Genomic DNA, 17,036 nt, shown 5'->3' with positions numbered 1-17,036 from the left:
CCGATAGTGCTACTTGATTTGCCCATAACTGCTGTGAACTTGGAAACACCAGCTCCCTAGATTCTCCTGAGCCTTTTACGCTTTACTGTGAAAGGAGCAAGAGCAAGCTAGTTAGTCAGAGATTTCTCTACCGACAATCACCTTTTTCCCCCTCTTGATGGAAGAAGCACCTGAGCAGCCAGCTTGAAGAGGAAGGAATATGGTTTTATATTGTAATGGGATTTGATGTATATATTAATGCTTGGTAAATTCAGCATTCGTGTTAAACATTTTCTTCATCTTTTAACAACCCAATTGTTGAGTACTCTGATTTATACATATATAAAATTATAAATATATAATTATAAAGTTCTAAAGTAAACATATTTTCAGTTCATGGCCCAGTTTGTACAGATGGTTGTAATTAGTAATATTTTGCATTTGGCCAAACCAAAAGTTGATAGGTTTTCCTTTTTAAATCTCTTGTCTCCTGTCTATAATCAGGACCATTGGTTACAGACTATGATTCAACTTCCCGGGAATTATGATTTACCTCTCCCGCCCTTTCTGACCATCTTCCCCCTTCCAACTACTGTCTTGTTACCTGCCCAGACCCTGTGCCCAACCCCTGACTGAGGAGAGCTCATCAGTCCCAGAGAATGCCCTGTGCAGCGTGTTACACCCTGTGTTTCTGTGCCCATCCTTACCTCTGTTTTTCCCATCTTTTTCTTTCTTATCAGACTCCAGCTTGCTAGAGGTAAAAAAAGAAAAAAGAAAGAAAATTAGTTTAGCCACTCTCATAGGTATAAGGTGAGGTGTGAGAGACGAACAGGTTTGGTAATGTCACCCCTCGGGAGTGAGGGGCAGCTTTTGAGACCTGTGAGTCTCACTTTTCCACAGAACCATGCTTTTGTAGGAATTAAATTATACTTTCTACTGGTTATGTGCCTAAACTGTGTATCATGTTTTAAGTCTGAGTTGATTAAGTATTTTCCATTCAATAAAGAAGTGTACTTTCTTTTCATTATTTTGTGTGTCTCAAATTCTCATGGTGGGAGAAAAAACAGATTCCATTCTCTTTCATTTGCCAGATCTTCAGGCTTGTTCTTGGTCCCTGTGCTGAGCCGTTTAGGCAATAGCGTCCTATAATTCTGATCTCTCAGTAACTGCATATTGCAGCCAATGCCCCCTTCACGTTCAGCTTCCTTTAGGTCTCTGGTCAGAAGCATAGGAACAGGCATAGTGTCTTATTGATGGGAAGTAAACAACAAGAAAGTCAGATGATCTCTCCTGATTTCGAGAATCCCCTGAGGGGCAGAAACATGGGCTGTTCTCACCTTCGGGAATCGTGCTTTTAGAATGTGTTTGGAGAACAGGAATTTTTACTCTAATACTGTACATGGTTTTATTTTAAATCTTCCCAGTGCAACTCTTAGAAATAATTTTTGGGGAGTCATGGCTAGGGAGTAGTGTAAGAACATCTTATCTTTGGTATTTTATTAATCATTCTAAAAGCTCATAAAGAAAACACTTTTTTTCAGTTGGGGAAAATATTTTCATTTATTTGTTTCTCCTCCCCCTAGGGAACTTTATGTCTCTAACAGCACTTGAAATTTGTAAAGAATTTGTATGTACTGTATCTCATTTGATGTACAAATCAAGCCTGTCATAGAGTATGAGACAGGGAGATTACTGGTATGAGAAGCTTAAAGATAGGTCGAGCAACTAATAGGTGGCCGATCTGGATTTAAAATGCAGCTCTTATATCTCCTGGTCCGGTGTTCCTCCTAGGCCACTCACTGTGTCTCTCACACAAGGGCCCTTCTCTTGCCTTGCCCAGTGGTGACTTCTGGAACATACCCCCTCGGCTACCTTTTCTCTTTGGGTTATAAAAAACACAAAGTGAAACACTACCACTTCCTCACAGAGCTACCTAAATCCCTCCTGATATATCTTGGTTGTGTAGGTGTCTCGCTTAGATGGAAGAGTGAGCACCCTTTATAGCTTGGCACTTCCCAGCACTTGGAGAATTTAGGTTCTTAAAGAAGCTCTGCCCATTGTTTCCTTTTGAACATTTAAAAACACTCTTGGACAGGAAATTCTCCATCATGGCTGCACCATGGTTTCAATGCAACAATATACAAATATGCACTGGCTTTTGGCTCAACAAGTTGTCAGGTGACTTCTTGGAAGAGGATTGGTTTGTCAAGAGGAAGGTTTGGATTTAGATACTCACTAGGAGCATGAAAGAAACTATGGTAATACATGCCCAATTTATACTGTAGGAAAATCTGGCTGTTTTTTTTCCCTGCCCTGAGAAATCCATATTAGAGGTTTTAGGATTCTTCTGTCTTTTCCCTATGAGGGATAAGCTTCAGCCTTAAGCCAAGTTTTATTGTTGAAAAACCCAGGTGGGGGCTATGGTAGAAGGGCCCCCTTTGGGTTTTAATGGCGGTACATTCCGCAACTCTGTTCCCAAGAGTCTGTAGCTCCAATGAGTTGTAATTTGAGATGGTATAAACATGAGCATATGTTGTGTACACTGTGGGCGCCCCTGAGCTCAGGGCCTTCCAGGTGTTTTTTCTTGGAACTTTGCTTTTGCATCATATCCTGGTGTTTGTCACATTCCCTCTCCTAAAGCTCAATTAGAGCCCGGCTGTGCTATTGGCTGGGAAATCATCTCGGGTGCCCTTTGTTACAGATTCCTGCATCCCATGGGGGTAAAAGGGATTTTCAGCTCAGGGGCAGGATAGATCCTGCAGTGCCCAGTTCCACAGTCTGTGGGAGTTTGTCCCTCTTTGCAGCTGACAGCATTGCAGAATTCCCTGTGGGACAATAACAGAAACCCTTATTAGCCAATGGTGTTGTTGGAATAAAATCTCTCCGCTGCAATGTCTTGGTCCCAGGCTATAATATTACCCCTCGATTCCCTCTGCATCTTTACCACTTTTATTACAGCTGAACACACGCTCCTCATTAGTACCCTGGGTGATATGGGGAATCAGTGTGCTGGAAATTATGTGGAATAGGTACCAGATGTCTGCGTCAACCTGGTATGCATTGGTATTTAGAATGCTTAAGGATCACATTTATTAAATGTGAAAATTACTTACTATATCCTCTCCCAAACAATAACTCCCCCTCCCCCTCAGTATTTTATTCTGTTGCATGAGGTGTGATATTAATTTCTTTTGGGACAGATTAAATTTAAAGTGTGTGCAGCAAATGCATCTGTTCCCAAATGCTTTGTCTGCAGTATGTCAAGTCTCAGGGCTGGCCTGCAGCCAGTGTGGATGTGGGGGTTCTGTAACTGAGATTGGAGTGCTGTGTTGCAGCAAAAGGACATAATGAAAGGGTGAGTCCACTTGCATTTTTTTCTTTAAGTGGAACTGGGAATTTAGGCGTTGATGTTATAGCCATATTTTAGCAACATTTCCCATGTGCAGATAGGCAGGCATTAGTGAAGCAGACTAAGACATTTGGTGAAATGAGAAATGAGCTTGTGTTTTGTCATTATGTTTATGAAGTCTTTTGTGTAAACCAAAAGATTACAAGTGTGTGAACCAAGCGATTTATTGTATTTTATCAGACATGAGTTAATGTGTATGTTTGGACAATAAGTGTGTGGACCAAGTCCTGAGCTGGAGGACTGGAGGATGCAGGGTGGAAGCAGGCAGCGCCTTGTCATGGGAAGAGCTTGGACCTGGAGACTGAGAAGCCCAGGTTCTACTCCCATCCTGCCACATACTGGTATCCTGTGACCCTTGGCACATTACTTGACCTCTCTGAGAGCCAGTTTCCACCACTCTAAAACGGGTGCTCTAACACTGCCTTTGTGTGGTGTTATGAGGATTAGAAATAATATGTGCACAACTTGTGTGGCCCAGACAAGGTGCATGATAATCTTATTAAGAATCAAACCTGGCCAGGTGGTTCAGTGGTTGGAGCATTGTCCCATACACCAGAAGGCTGTGGGTTTGATTCCTAGTCAGGGCACAAACCTAAGTTGCAGGTTTGATCCTCAGTCAGGGCGCAAATGGGAGGCAACTGATCTATGTTTTCTCACACAGATGTCTCTCTCTCTCTTTCTCTCTCTCAATCCCTCTCCCTTCCTCACTCTCTGAAAATCAATAAACACATCCTTGGGTGAGGATTAAAAAAGAAGAAGAAGTAAACCCTAGCTTGTTACAGGAGGTGGAGCCCTAGGTACCATTTGCTTTGCAGTGTTGCCCCTGGGGGCCCAGCTGCTGAACGGAGGGCCCAGCTTTGTGAAAGAGGCCACTAGGTCTGGGCCACCTGCTGAGTCTCTCACCACAGGGTTTACTTGACTCTGTGCTGTCTTCAGGTCAGTACATTTGTTTAGTCAATAGAAGTAGCAACTTGTGGGTGAACAGAGGCTGTGTGTCTGTCCTCATGGCTGAGGAGGGTGTACTAAGCTGGAAATACAGAGTCTGACTTCAGGTTAGGAGACAGAAGAACAGGTCCAAAAATCAACACTCAAGATTTTGAGGTCAGATTGCTTGAGTAGCAGTGGAGAAGGATAAACTCAGCTCAGACTTTGAGAGCAAGGAAAAAGCTAGTCTGGGAATTACTACCAAAGAATCCTGGACAGGGCATGTCCTAGGCTCCCAGAAGAAATGGGAATATCCAGCGTGGGAGGCAACAGTGAGGAATGTCTCTGGAGGTGCATTAATGTCAGAAAGCACTTGATTGAAATGTGCACCCAGCTCTGTGGCTTGCAACAATTCACTTACAGTGGGAAAGATATCTGTTATGCCCATTTTACAGTTTCTGTGAGGCCTCAGAGAGTAAAGTGTCTGTGAAATGCCTTTCAATTAGAACGCATGGTGCGAGATTAACAGGAGTGTGTGTTTATGATACTGTTGCTTCCAGTCAGCGTTTCTTCCCGTGTCACCAGTGGCCTGGTTTGTCCTTACTGTGCTGGCAGAGGAGCTTTGGCTGTGCTGATGAGCCTCATCAGCAGAGCATGTTGCTCACTTGCTGTTGACTGTGGGGAAGAGATTGCTCCGGGAAGGAAGGGCTGTGGGTTTCCAGCGGTGGCCACAAGAGTAACTCCCAGCCTTCTGAGGCTGTCAGTGAGAGCCTGAACTAGCAGCTCCACAGCTCTTAGGTCACCACAAAGTGAGCAGATGAGTCAGACAGGGTTTCGGAGCATGTTTGTGGCTGTGAGGCGCTGCACTTGGGCCCCGTGGTGGTCAAGTGAGAATGGTGGCCACCTTGCTACCTCAGGCACGTGTGGTAGAGGGTGGGGGTGGGTGGGTCACCTTGTTCTCGAGTGGCAGTTTTTCTACCTGGAGACGGGTCTGGCATTGTGTGGGGAGACTGTGGGAGAAACCACTGAGGTGAATGGGGAAGGGTGGGAGACCGGTTCATGGAGGTGGGCTGAGGCCCTGAGGGGAGGGGCAGAAGGGCTTAGGGCTGACCCAGGAGGTAGCAGGATGCAGCTGGAGGCATAGTGTTGAGGGGAGAGAAAGGATTGTTGTGCCACCTGGAGAAAAGAGCCTTGACAGAAGTGTTGGGGATGAGAGGACAAAACAGGTTTGGGTTTCTGTCTTCTGTGACATTTGAGGGTGGGGAAGCCCCAGTTGGAGCTTGATTCTTAGCAACCCGAAATGCCACCTGCTTTATCTCATGATTGATTTTTTCCCCTTTGGTACAAGATCGAAGCTTTGGCTAGTAGGTAGAGTGAAAGAAAGAACTCTAGGATAGAGTCTCCTATTGGCACAAAATCCTTTGAGCATGGGTCACCTTGTGGCTCTTCCCCCTTTCCTCTCCTACCACCCTGCCCTCATGACCATTTGAGTCCATGCGGTGTGCCAGACATCATGCTGAGGTAAGGAATAAAGCCATGAGCAGGGTAATTGGATGCCATTCTCTTGAGGTGTTGGCAGTTTTGGGTGTATGCAGACATTAAACAAATAATTATACAGCTATAGACACATGAGAAATAGAGAGTACTATCAGAGTATCAAAAATACATACCTAATGTAGTAAAAGAGATAAGAGAAGCTTCCTTGAGAGATCTGAAGAATGAGTAGGAGTTCGCTTCGCCATGGCAGGGGAAGGTACAGGATGGTGGGGAAAGTGTTGCTGGAGGAAGCCTTTTGGAGGCTTCCATGGAAAGAAGGTTGGCACTTTCGATGAAGTAAAATAAAGCCAGTATCTTGATTAAGGTAAGTTAAGCTGTAAGTGTCAAAAAACTCCAAATGACATTATTTCCTTGAATAAAAGAAAAGTTTACATGTGTTTCATATAAAAAGAAGCAGTCTAGAGCTGACCTAACAGGTCCAGGTTCATCAAGGGCCCAAGCAACTCCTGTTTTATTGCTTTGCCCAACTCAAGGTGGTGCCTCTGTCTTACAGCCCAAGATGGCTGCTCCAGCTCTACCCATCACGTCTGTATTCCAGCCAACAGGAAGAAGGAAAGGGCAGAAAAACACATTTCATTCCTTTCATCAGAAACTCCCTGGAAATTGCATATATCACCTCTGGCTATATTGTATTGGTCAGAATTTGGTCACAGGGCCATACCTAGCTGTAAGCATTAGCAGGACTTCCAGTACAATGTTGAAAAGGAGTGATGAGAGGGGGTAGATAGCCTTGCCTTGTAACTGATCTTAGTGAGAAAGCTTCTAGCTTCTCACTGTTAAGTATGATACAATATTAGTTGTAAATTGTTGTACATGTCCATCATCTGGTTGAGGATGAGAACTCCAGTAGGTCTCTTTAAAGAGTAGCTGTCCCGTCACTTGATCAGAGTGAGCCCTGTGGATTGCTTTAGCCATTCTTTGGCCTTGGAGAGACTGGTGTAAGCCATGGCTGGCACTGCCACCCATAAAGTGGGGTTTGCCCTCTCCTGAACTGTGGTGGGACAGAGAACACAGGCTCTAGGTGAGGAGTCCTCGCCCTCAGCACTGGGGACATTCCCTCTCTGGCTCCTTCCCTCTCTGTGAACGATTTTATCCTCTTGACTCGTTTCCAGTGAGTGAGTGCTTCCACCCTGGTGTGGGGACGGGCAGTGTGGTGACTGAAGGAAAACCCTACTGGGTGTGGTGGTATGATCAGGAGAAGGACAAGTCAAGGAGATTGCAAGCCTTTTGGCAGATGTGTTTTGGGTAGAACTATAGCCCAGCTAGAGTTTTGCACATACATACAAAAATAGAACTGAAAAGTACCTTTTATTTGTGCTTAGTTTGTGATAATGGCAAATTCATGGCAGGAGGCTATGAAACCAATTCAGAAGGGTTTTCCTGTATGGGTAGTGATAGCCGCTGTGTGTCCCCAGAGTTGAGTAGGAGTAGGAGACTGTCTTTGGGGCTCTGGGGTATGAAATGCACCAGACATCCCACTGTGGCTGGTGAAGGCAGGAGGGGGAGCAGTGTGGGGCACACCTGCCCATACTGTGTTCCCTGCATGGGTTCCCTGCATAGGGAATCGTACATCAGTACCTTCTGCCTTTGCTGCTGTGACACCTTTCCTCACTACCTACCTTAGAAAACAGCTGGTCACAGCACTGCAGTACAAAGGGTGGCAGTGATTATTTGGGAAGGTACATTCCTCATTTCAGAACAGATAACCATTAGCAGCCTAGATAATTTCCACGAGTTCTGAAATAGACTTAGCTTACCACACAGGACATCTGCCTAGGGTGTAGCAGAGAGGGTAGAGGACTGGCTGGTTCTGAACTACATTTGCATTTCAGACCAGAGCTGTTATCCTGGAGAGGATTTTTATTATGTAGAAGTTAGGAAGCACTAATTGGGGTGTACTAAGGGTTTTTATTGGGTTCCATTTGGAAGGTTGAGGTCTAGTAGACTGTATATGCAAGTCCCAGCCTCCCTAACTATCAAATAGAGATAGCACCAAGCCCACAGAGGTGTGTGAGGTTGAAGTATTGAAGGTTCCTCCTCCTTCCTGGATGCCTCTGTCAATCCAGCCTGTGTGCAATGAGGCTGAAATGTGGTGGGGCTGTACCTCATATCACTGTAGCAGTCGCCACCTGTTTCCCATGTCAGTTCCTTAGAGTCAAATCCAAGTATCTGGAATGGTACCCTAATCACTGATCAGAAAGGGACTTTTTTTTCTTAAGTTCAGTGATTTATTTAACAAATACATTTTTTGAGCCAGGCACCATGATGGGTGCTGAGGATATGAAGATGAGTAATCCACAGGCATTAGAAGATCACACAAGACTGGCACATACGGTGTATACCGTATACACTGTATACGTGTATACGGTGTATACACGTATATACATACAGTGTAGACAGGTGTATACACTGGTGGTTACAGTGTGGAAAATGAATCAGCAGAGCTGTTTAAGAGTCCAGAGAAAGAATACTTCTCTTAGTCTGGGATGTTTGTTGTGGGGTGGGAGTTACAATGGAAGAGAAATCTGGGTAAAGGGAACACGTTTGAATCAAGACATGGATTTGAGGAACATCATGGTTTGTTTGGAGACCTTTAAGCTAGCTGGTATTACTTACTGGATGGGGAGGGGTGAGGCTGGAGAGATAGGAAGGGGTTAGATCAAGAAAGGCCTGTGTGCCAGGTTAGGGAGCTCAGGCTTTATGCACAAGGCCAGCAGTTCTCCAGGGGCAGGTCAGGCTTGGGAGACCAAAGGGATAGGTGTTTGCACTAGGAATCACCATTCAGTGGACACTCCTGGGTCAGATGGACAGTGCTTCTATAGAAGGTGGCTTGGAGAGCTTGACACCTGAGGCTTTTCAAAGAAAGATCTGCAGTTGTGAGGGACAGAGACAAGGAGAGCTGCAGGAGGTAAAGAGAAGGAAGAATGGATGGATTTAGGATTTAGGGTCTGATTAAGGAGGAGAATGAGGAAGCAGCAGCCAAGTATGACCAGCGTTCTGTTTGTTCTTTTTGAGGCTTTGCTCACATCCTGCCTCTCTTGGGAGAATTTTCTCACCTGTGGACCAAACTTTGCTCTCCAACTCTGGCACCATTTGCCTCCACTCATTGCATCTTACATCTTACTTTGTATTGTTCTTAAATTTATTTTGCTTTGTCTAAGACAAGTAGCAGAAGCACTGGAAAGGTAGGGACTTTATCTTATACTTTTTTGGTGTAATTTTAAGTGTTTAATATTATTTATGCATAATATTATTGGACCTTTAGGCTATTTAATTTATCTCTAGTTTTCTTCTAAGAGAGGAAGGAAGAATTAAACACAGATGTCAAATGGGAGGTTTCCTCCATCCAGAGGAATACATTCATGACTTGTGCATTTAAAAGGGAACTTAATCAAATACACATCAACATTGTCCAAAAGGAATTTAAGAGATTATAGTTTTAGAAGAATAGGCTAGCTTTTGCCATTTAGTTCTGGCAGCACCTTACCTGGAAAGACCCTTCGGGCGGGCTGGCAGTGGCTTGACTGTCCAGTACAACTAAATTTAGTTCCGGTGCAGTTGGTTGTGGTCTCTGAGGGGCTTGTGTTTGTGATTCCCTCTGCAGGTCCCCCGCCCGGTGCCCAGTGTGAGCTGTCACCTGTCAATGCATCCCATCCGGTCCAGGCCTTGATGGAGAGCTTCACCGTCCTGTCGGGCTGCGCCAGCAGAGGCACGACGGGGCTGCCGCAGGAGGTGCATGTCCTGAACCTCCGGACCGCCGACCAGGGGCCTGGCCAGCCACAGAGAGAGGTAGGCACAGGTGCCAGCTTTCTACCCATTGCCCCTCTAAGTTTTTAAGGACTCTATTCTGAACAAAGGGTACTTTTCTTCCATTCTGGGTCTAACATGAACACGTGTGGAGAGGAGGATACTGTGTACACTTGAGAGAGAAAGATTGCAAATAACAGATTGTTCTCTGGACTGGGCAACTCTAGGACTTCTTTCTCAGGAGACATTTTGGCTTTTTAACTTTTCTGGCCCCTTGTATTGGAAAGAGTATTTTTAAGAATTTCATCTCATAAACAGGGCTATGAAAAAACAAAATTAGGTACCATTTCTTTGTAATCGTAATTGTCTTTCCTACCTCCTTCTGTGCCCTGTCTTTCTTCTCGAGTTGCTTTGTCCTGTGAATCTCTGGCTCCTGCAAGATGAGTCGGGAGCACTCTGGAATGAAGATGGCGATACCTGCCCTTGCATGGAAGGCCTGGGGGTAGCTTCTTATGCTCCCCAGGCAGCTGTGGAAGATGGTGGTGTCTTGGTGGTGATGATGATGATCCAAGCTCATAGTGACTCAGCATTTACTCTGTCCTCAGCACTCTTTGAAGCACTCACACATTTATTCCATGAAGTGCTATTATTACCTTCATTTCACAGGTGGCAGACACCTGGTATACAGGTAATTCAGTGGCCCAAGGTCAGTGGCCCAGAAATTACCTAGATTGTGAGTCAGAGATAACACAGAGTTGTCATTCTTTCTGTTTTTAAGCTTTTGCATGTCAGAAATGTTATCACTCAAAATTCTGAGCACAGTGAAGTATAGGAAAACCAACGCAGGACAGAATTTACCTTTGAGCTTTCCTCTCGTCTAGAAAGTTAATTTCCAGAACCATTTGTTTATACGCAAAACCACTCTGCCTTTTTGGGGGTAGTAGAAATAGGAGAGGTGAGGTGTCCAGAAGGAAAAACAAGCAGATTTTAATCTTATGAAAGTGTGCGAAGTTGGCTCATTTCAAAGAAAGCTCATCTAACCTTTCCAGCTACATTGGAAATTATTGTTAATACTTTTGGTTGCTTGCCATTGTAGCTGCAACACATATTTCAGGTCAGATTTCTTTATCCCAGTAATATGTCTTTAATTCTTAACTTATGGGGGAGAATCTGTGGTGGGAGGGGAAGGAGGAGAGGAGGAAATGCAGTTCTTAGGAAGTGTTGCTGACTCCAGCGATTCTTTAGCAGCAGTAATTACTCATTTTATATATGCTTCTCAGAGGAAGCAAGAAAGAAGAGAAAGTTTGAGCTATTACAGAGCAGCAACAGCAGAACATTCTGGGTGTTAAATTGTGTGGTACAGTTGTTGACTCTGAAAACAGATTCAAATAAAACTATTGAAGCAAAAGAAAAATAGCTCAGGGAATGACAGCAGCGCTCTCCTGCACTGGTCTTTCCCAGGTGAGATCGAATGGAGTTCATTTTAGGCCCTGGCAGTACATAACATCAGGTGGCATCAGGGGCCAGTGTGTTCAGCGAGGAAGTGAAGGAAGGGCCTGTGGCGGCAGTCTCTAAGCTTGTTTAAAACCTGACCATTATTCTCCTCCCTTTAGTATTTGTATCATATGTGTATGATTTTGAGTTCACGACGTGAAGCCATTCCTGAGACTAGGCAACTGAGGGAAACTGTGTCCTTTCCTTCTTTGGGGACTTTTAAGAATGATGTGGTTGTAGTTCAGTCCTGTGGTTCAGTCCTGAAAACAAGGTGGGATAAGTGGTCTTTGGAAATTTCTTCTGGCTCTGAGCTGCACTTACATCGAGGATCTGAGTGTTGGTTGTTATGAAGAGAGTAGTGTAGAGGACATCAGAGCAGAGGGCCATGACAGAGAAGATAAAGTTTGTTCATGGGTGATAAGATGAGGATGGAGAAACGTTAACTCTCTTTCACCTTCTTCCCATATGACTATAGAGATACATCATTGCATTCACACAGTTTTTAAAAATCATTTGAACCATATGAGCCAGCAATTCCACTCCAAAGTACATATGTACTCCAGAGAAATAAAACCATATGTCCATACAAAAACTTGTCCACAAATGTTCATAGCTGCATTATTGATTGTAGTCAAAAAGTGGAAACAACCCAAATGTCCATCAACTGATGAGTGGGTAAATAAAACCTGGTATATGGACTTCTGGTCAAGGTGGTGGCATAGGTAAATGTGGTACTCAAATTCTCCCACAACCGCACTGGAATCACAACTAAATTACAAAACAACTGTCATTCAGAATCACCTGAAACCCAGCTAAATGGAAATCCTACAATTATGGATTTAAAGAAGCAGCCACATCAAGACTGGTAGGAGGGGTGGAGCCTTAGAATGTGCTGGTCCCACACCCACATGTACTGGATAAGATTTGGGAGGATATCTGGACTGTGGTGGTCCTCCAGAGGAACAAGCATCCCAGCCCCACACCACGCCCCCAGCCTGGGTTCCAGTGCCAGGAAGAGAATTCCCATAATTTCTGACTGTAAAAACCAGCAGGGATTGTGGCTGAGTGAGACAGAGGCTTCTGGAATCTCAGTCAGTTTCCCTCAAAGGGTTAGTGCACAAACTTACTTGTACTTGCTTCCTCTAAGCTCCAGCGCTGGGGTAGCAGCTCAAAAAGCACCAGGGACATATCAAGAGGGACTGAATTATCTTGCATCTGGGTGAAAACTCTAGGGGCAGCTTTCTTCCAGACAAAAGTGCTGGCAGAGGCCTTTGTTTCTTTTTTGAGACATCCTTCCAATCCAGCAGGGGTGGGGGTTGCAGAATCTGAGTCTCCATCAACCAGACACACTGCCCCATCCTGGTGATTCCCTGAGACCTTGTACCAACCAATTTGTGGGCTCACCGAAGCCATTTCCAGCTTTTCCATACAAACTCCCTGTCTTGACTCTTGCTGTAGACTTTCCTAAAATCTCTCAAAGGGTGAAAAATTTCAGATAAGCAGCATCTGATCTTGGTATGTCCTGTACCTTTTGCTAAGTGGCCCCAGGCCCAGCTCTAGCAGCAGCTGGCTTTGGTTCACAGCTTGGCCTCTCTTGGGCACCTGCAAGCCCAGCACAAGTAACAGCCATCTGTGGATTGCTCTGTAGCTCATGCCGAATGACCATAGGTAGGGCATAGATGGTGGCTGACCTTGCACCTCCCAGGAGGCCCCAGAACCAGTGCACTGGGTGGGCAGCTTCAGACCATGCTGGATTATAACCCTACCACCTCCATGAGTGACACACTCAAGGGGCAGACTCGATGAGCACCAATGCCTCACTGATGCAAGTCCTGCTTTATAGGGATGGCTCTTGCACAACAGCTCTTCTGTTGTAGTTGCAGCTGGTCCTCATAGCCAACTGGCCTGGGAGGTCAATCCCTCCCAGTGATACCAATAACAATCAAGGCTCGACTATAACAGGATAGTCACATAGTCCACACAGAGGTGTACCTGGTATACCCAGCTTGGGTGACTGGGGAGGCTATACTGCTGGGCCATAGAGGACTCCTACTACATAAGGCCACTCTACCAAGTCCAGAGACATAGAAGCTCTACCTAATACATAGAAACAAATTTAGGGAAGCAGCCAAAATGTGGAGACAAAGAAACAGTTCCCAAATGAAAGAACAGGAGAAATGTGCAGAAAAGAACTAATGAAATGGAGGCAAGCAAACCACAAGATATAAGAGTTCAAAACAATGGTTAAAAGGTTGGTCAAGGAACTTAATGAGAACTTCAACAGCATGAAAAAAGACATAGAAACCATAAAAACTGACCAGTCAAAAATAAAGGATACACTCACTGAAATGAAGAATAATTCCTAGGGAGTTATTCTCCAGCAATTAATCCAGCAATTTGGAGTATTAGGAAATAAAAAACACCCAATCAAAACAGCAAAAAGAAAAAAGAATTAAAAGAGTGTAAGGAGCCTCTGGGACAACTTCAGATGTACCAATATTCACATCATGGGGGTGCTAGAGGGAGAAGAGAGCAAGAAATTGAAAACCTATTTGAAAAAATAATGGCAGAAAACTTACCTAACCAGGAAGCGCAAAGAATCCCAAACAAGATGAACCCAAAGAGGCTCTGACACATCATAATTAAAATGCAAAAGGTTAAAAACAAAAAGAAAATCTTAAAAGCATCAAGAGAAAAGCAGTTAGTTACCTACAAGGGAGCTCCCATAAGACTGTCAGCTGATTTCTCAACAGAAACTTTGCATTCCTGAAGAGAGTGGCAAGAAATATGCAAAGTGATAAAAAGCAAGGACCTACAACCAAAATTACTCTACCCAGCAAAGCTATGATTTAAAATGGAAGAATAGATGAAGAGCTTCACAGACAAGAAAAAGCTAAAGGAGGTCATTACCACCAAACCAGTATTATAAGAAATATTAAAGGGTCTTTTTTAAGAAGAAGGAAAAAAAACTTGAAAAGTATGAACAATAAAATGGCAATAAATACGTATCTATCAACAATGGAATCTAAAAGTCAAACGAACAAGCAGAGGAGAAACAGACCACAGACACAGAGGCATTTTGATGGTTGCCAGATGGGAGGGGGGTTGGGGGATTGAGTGAAAAAGGTGAAGGGATTAAAAAGTGCAAATTGGTAGTTACAGAATAGTCATGGGGATGCAAAGTACAGCAAAGGGACTACAGTCAATAATATTCTGAATACTCTGTATAGTGTCAGGTGGGTATGAGATTTATGAAGATGATCACTTAATAAGTTATATAATGTCTAATCACTGGGGTATATACCTGAAACTAATATAATATTATATGTCAACTGTAATTGAAAAATAAAACATGATTAAATGGCAAAAAATATGGTATATACATTCATTGGAATCTCAGTCAGGTAGAAACAAATGAAGTGCTGATACGTGCTACAACACAGGTGAACTTCGAAAATGTTTCCCTAAGAGAAAGAAGACAGATGCAAAAGACTACATATTCTGTAATTCAGTTTATATGAAATATCCAGAATATACACATTTATCCAGAATAAACACAGAGATAGAAAGTACATTAGTGGTTGCTTTGGCTGAAGGGCAGAAGGGAGAAATGGCAGCTGGCTGCTAATGAGTACAGGGTTTCTTTGGGGAGGACTGATGTGTTCTAAGATTAAATGTGGCAATGGTCCTACAAGTGAATGTGACTATACTAAATACTATTGATAAATGTGAATGTACTAAAACCCACTGAATTGTACTTTAAATGGGTGAATTTTATGGTATGTGAATACCATTTTTTAAACAGCTCTCAGGAGAGCTGTTTAAAAAAAACAATAATTTGACCTGCCAGTATTCTAGTTAGCTCATAAATGTTTACCTTAACTGTTTTTTCCTCCAACCTAAACTCACCCAACTCTTTCTGTTTTTCTCTCTGGGTGATTTGATTTCTGTAGATATACTATGACATGGTCTGTGCTGAAAGTCACGGCTGATCTGTTTTGGGGGTAGTAGTGGGAGGATGAGAGGCAACCCTGGTGCATGTCTACCAGATGTTAAAGGCAAATATTTTTCAAAATGAAATAATGAATGTTGTTGCTTATAAATTAGCAAAAAGAACGCCACCCTGGCTCCAAGTCGTAGTTGGATGGCTGCTACAGTTGTTTTTCATGATGTCCTCCTTCAATGTGAGGGAGTCACTAAATCAGCCCTGTCTCCCCTCTGCTTGTTGTTGGTGTGGTCAGCATAAAGACCTGTTATAAATCATCCCTCTCTGACATTTTGCTAAATTCCTACCTTCCTTAGGGTTGTTTTTCTGCTGAGGAGTGGCTTCTTTTCCTGTGTAGGGCAGGTGACAGGGCCTGTACCCTGACATAATAACCACAGCAGGTTGACAAGATTTGGTGAAACAGTTATTCTTAAGTTAGATAAATAATTTTATAGGCTAGCAGAGAATTTGTATCAGAAACCCACTCATATTGAGCACTGGCTGCGAACCAAAGCATTGCAGGTTCAATTCCCAGTCAGGGCACATGCCTGGGTTGCAGGTCATGGCCCCCAGCAGATGCACATTGATGTTTTTCTCTCTCTCTCTCTCTCTTTCTCCCTCCCTTCCCTCTCTAAAAAATAAATAAAATCTTAAAAAAAAGAAAATACATATAAAAAAAAGAAACCTACTCATTAAAACAATATACACAAAGTCTTCCTCTGCCATTGGCTTCCCTGCTGGGTTCTCATCAGGGTAACAAGCTATAGTTGTATTTTTTCATCTGAGACCACACCTCTCATTTGTAATCATTGGTTTTGGACACAACAGTCTTGGAAGGCAACAGGAAACTGGAAAAAGATTCTCTGGTGACAGCAGAAGAGGGTAAACAGCCCTGAGATATCGGCTTTGTCTTTTAGAATAAGCAGGCGGGTGTCATGGGTCTTATCCTATAAAAACCGGCCCCTTGTGCTCTTGGACTTCAAAGCGAAATGTACCCTCACCCCCACCCCTGTCAGATTTTGGTCCCTCAGGGTGTTTCCTGATTTCTGAGAAGGGTTATAGCCACTGGCTTGTTTACAGTAACATACTTTCATTAGTTACTAGAATGGCAACAATTTTGTTTCCTATCATCTAATTTTTACTGTAACCTGCTTTTATGTGGTGATGTGTCTTTTCTATTTCCAACCTAATTGCTTGCTCTTTATGAAAAGCTGCTGAGGATAAGCCCCTAGTTAACATTCATGTATGTGTACAGGCAGACCTCCCTTCATGGCCCTTGGCTTTATTGCGCTTCACAGATGTTGCGCTTTTTACAAATTGAAGTCAAGACTCCACCAGCAAAAAGGTTACGACTGGCTTTATTGCGGTCATGTGGAACCACACCCACAGTCTCTCCGAAGTTTGCCTACAAAGGATATGGGATATGGGTGTTTAAATTTACGTATTTATTTTGACATAAGAGAGCGACCCTGTTAATAGGCATGCCGGTGACTGGTGTAGGGGTGGAGCGAGGATCTGGAGGCTTCATTGTCACTGGCAAGGGGCCAGACTTAGTAACCTCACTGTCAGAAAGCTCAGGCCCATCCTTTTATGCATTTGCTCTTTCTCTGCTTCCTTCCAAAAAAGGATTTGGAATGGGTTTACAACAATAGACATACCAACAGTGTAAGCAGAAATGCAAAATGAGGACAAAGGAAAAAAGAAAAGTGTAGTTTGTTAGCCATATGGGTGAATGTGGTTGGTATGACTGGGTTTGAAATTTGGCTCCGCGCTGCTTGGCAGGCAGGGCCGAATGGGATGTGTGGTTAATCACACATGTGGCTCCCAGTCAGTTTTACTTTGTACCTTCTCCGAGGACTGTGGCACAAAGTCATCCCTTTTCTGGCTCTTTTTGAGGACAGGAAGGATGACAATTGGGAGAAAGAAAAGGAAGCAAACACA

General features: G+C 43.7%; 1 protein-coding gene across 4 annotated transcripts in view; it reads left to right on the top strand.

Moving 5' to 3' along the window:
• TGFBR3 (transforming growth factor beta receptor 3) overlaps positions 1-17,036 on the top strand; it is a 198,913-nt gene that overhangs the window by 70,022 nt on the left and 111,855 nt on the right. For 2 of the 4 annotated variants that reach the window (XM_036026412.1, XM_028511425.2), the window contains exon 3: positions 9,474-9,658. In XM_036026412.1, the coding sequence (XP_035882305.1) occupies positions 9,474-9,658 (185 nt within the window). Of the gene's footprint in view, positions 1-9,470; positions 9,659-17,036 lie in introns of all 4 variants that reach the window. The other 2 variants (XM_036026413.1, XM_036026411.1) reach the window with 1 other exon arrangement.

The sequence above is a fragment of the Phyllostomus discolor genome, chromosome 5, assembly GCF_004126475.2.
Source record: "Phyllostomus discolor isolate MPI-MPIP mPhyDis1 chromosome 5, mPhyDis1.pri.v3, whole genome shotgun sequence".
Classification (NCBI taxonomy): domain Eukaryota; kingdom Metazoa; phylum Chordata; class Mammalia; order Chiroptera; family Phyllostomidae; genus Phyllostomus; species Phyllostomus discolor.
Note: the sequence above shows the minus strand (reverse complement) of the source record. Positions and strands in the feature narration are given on the sequence as shown.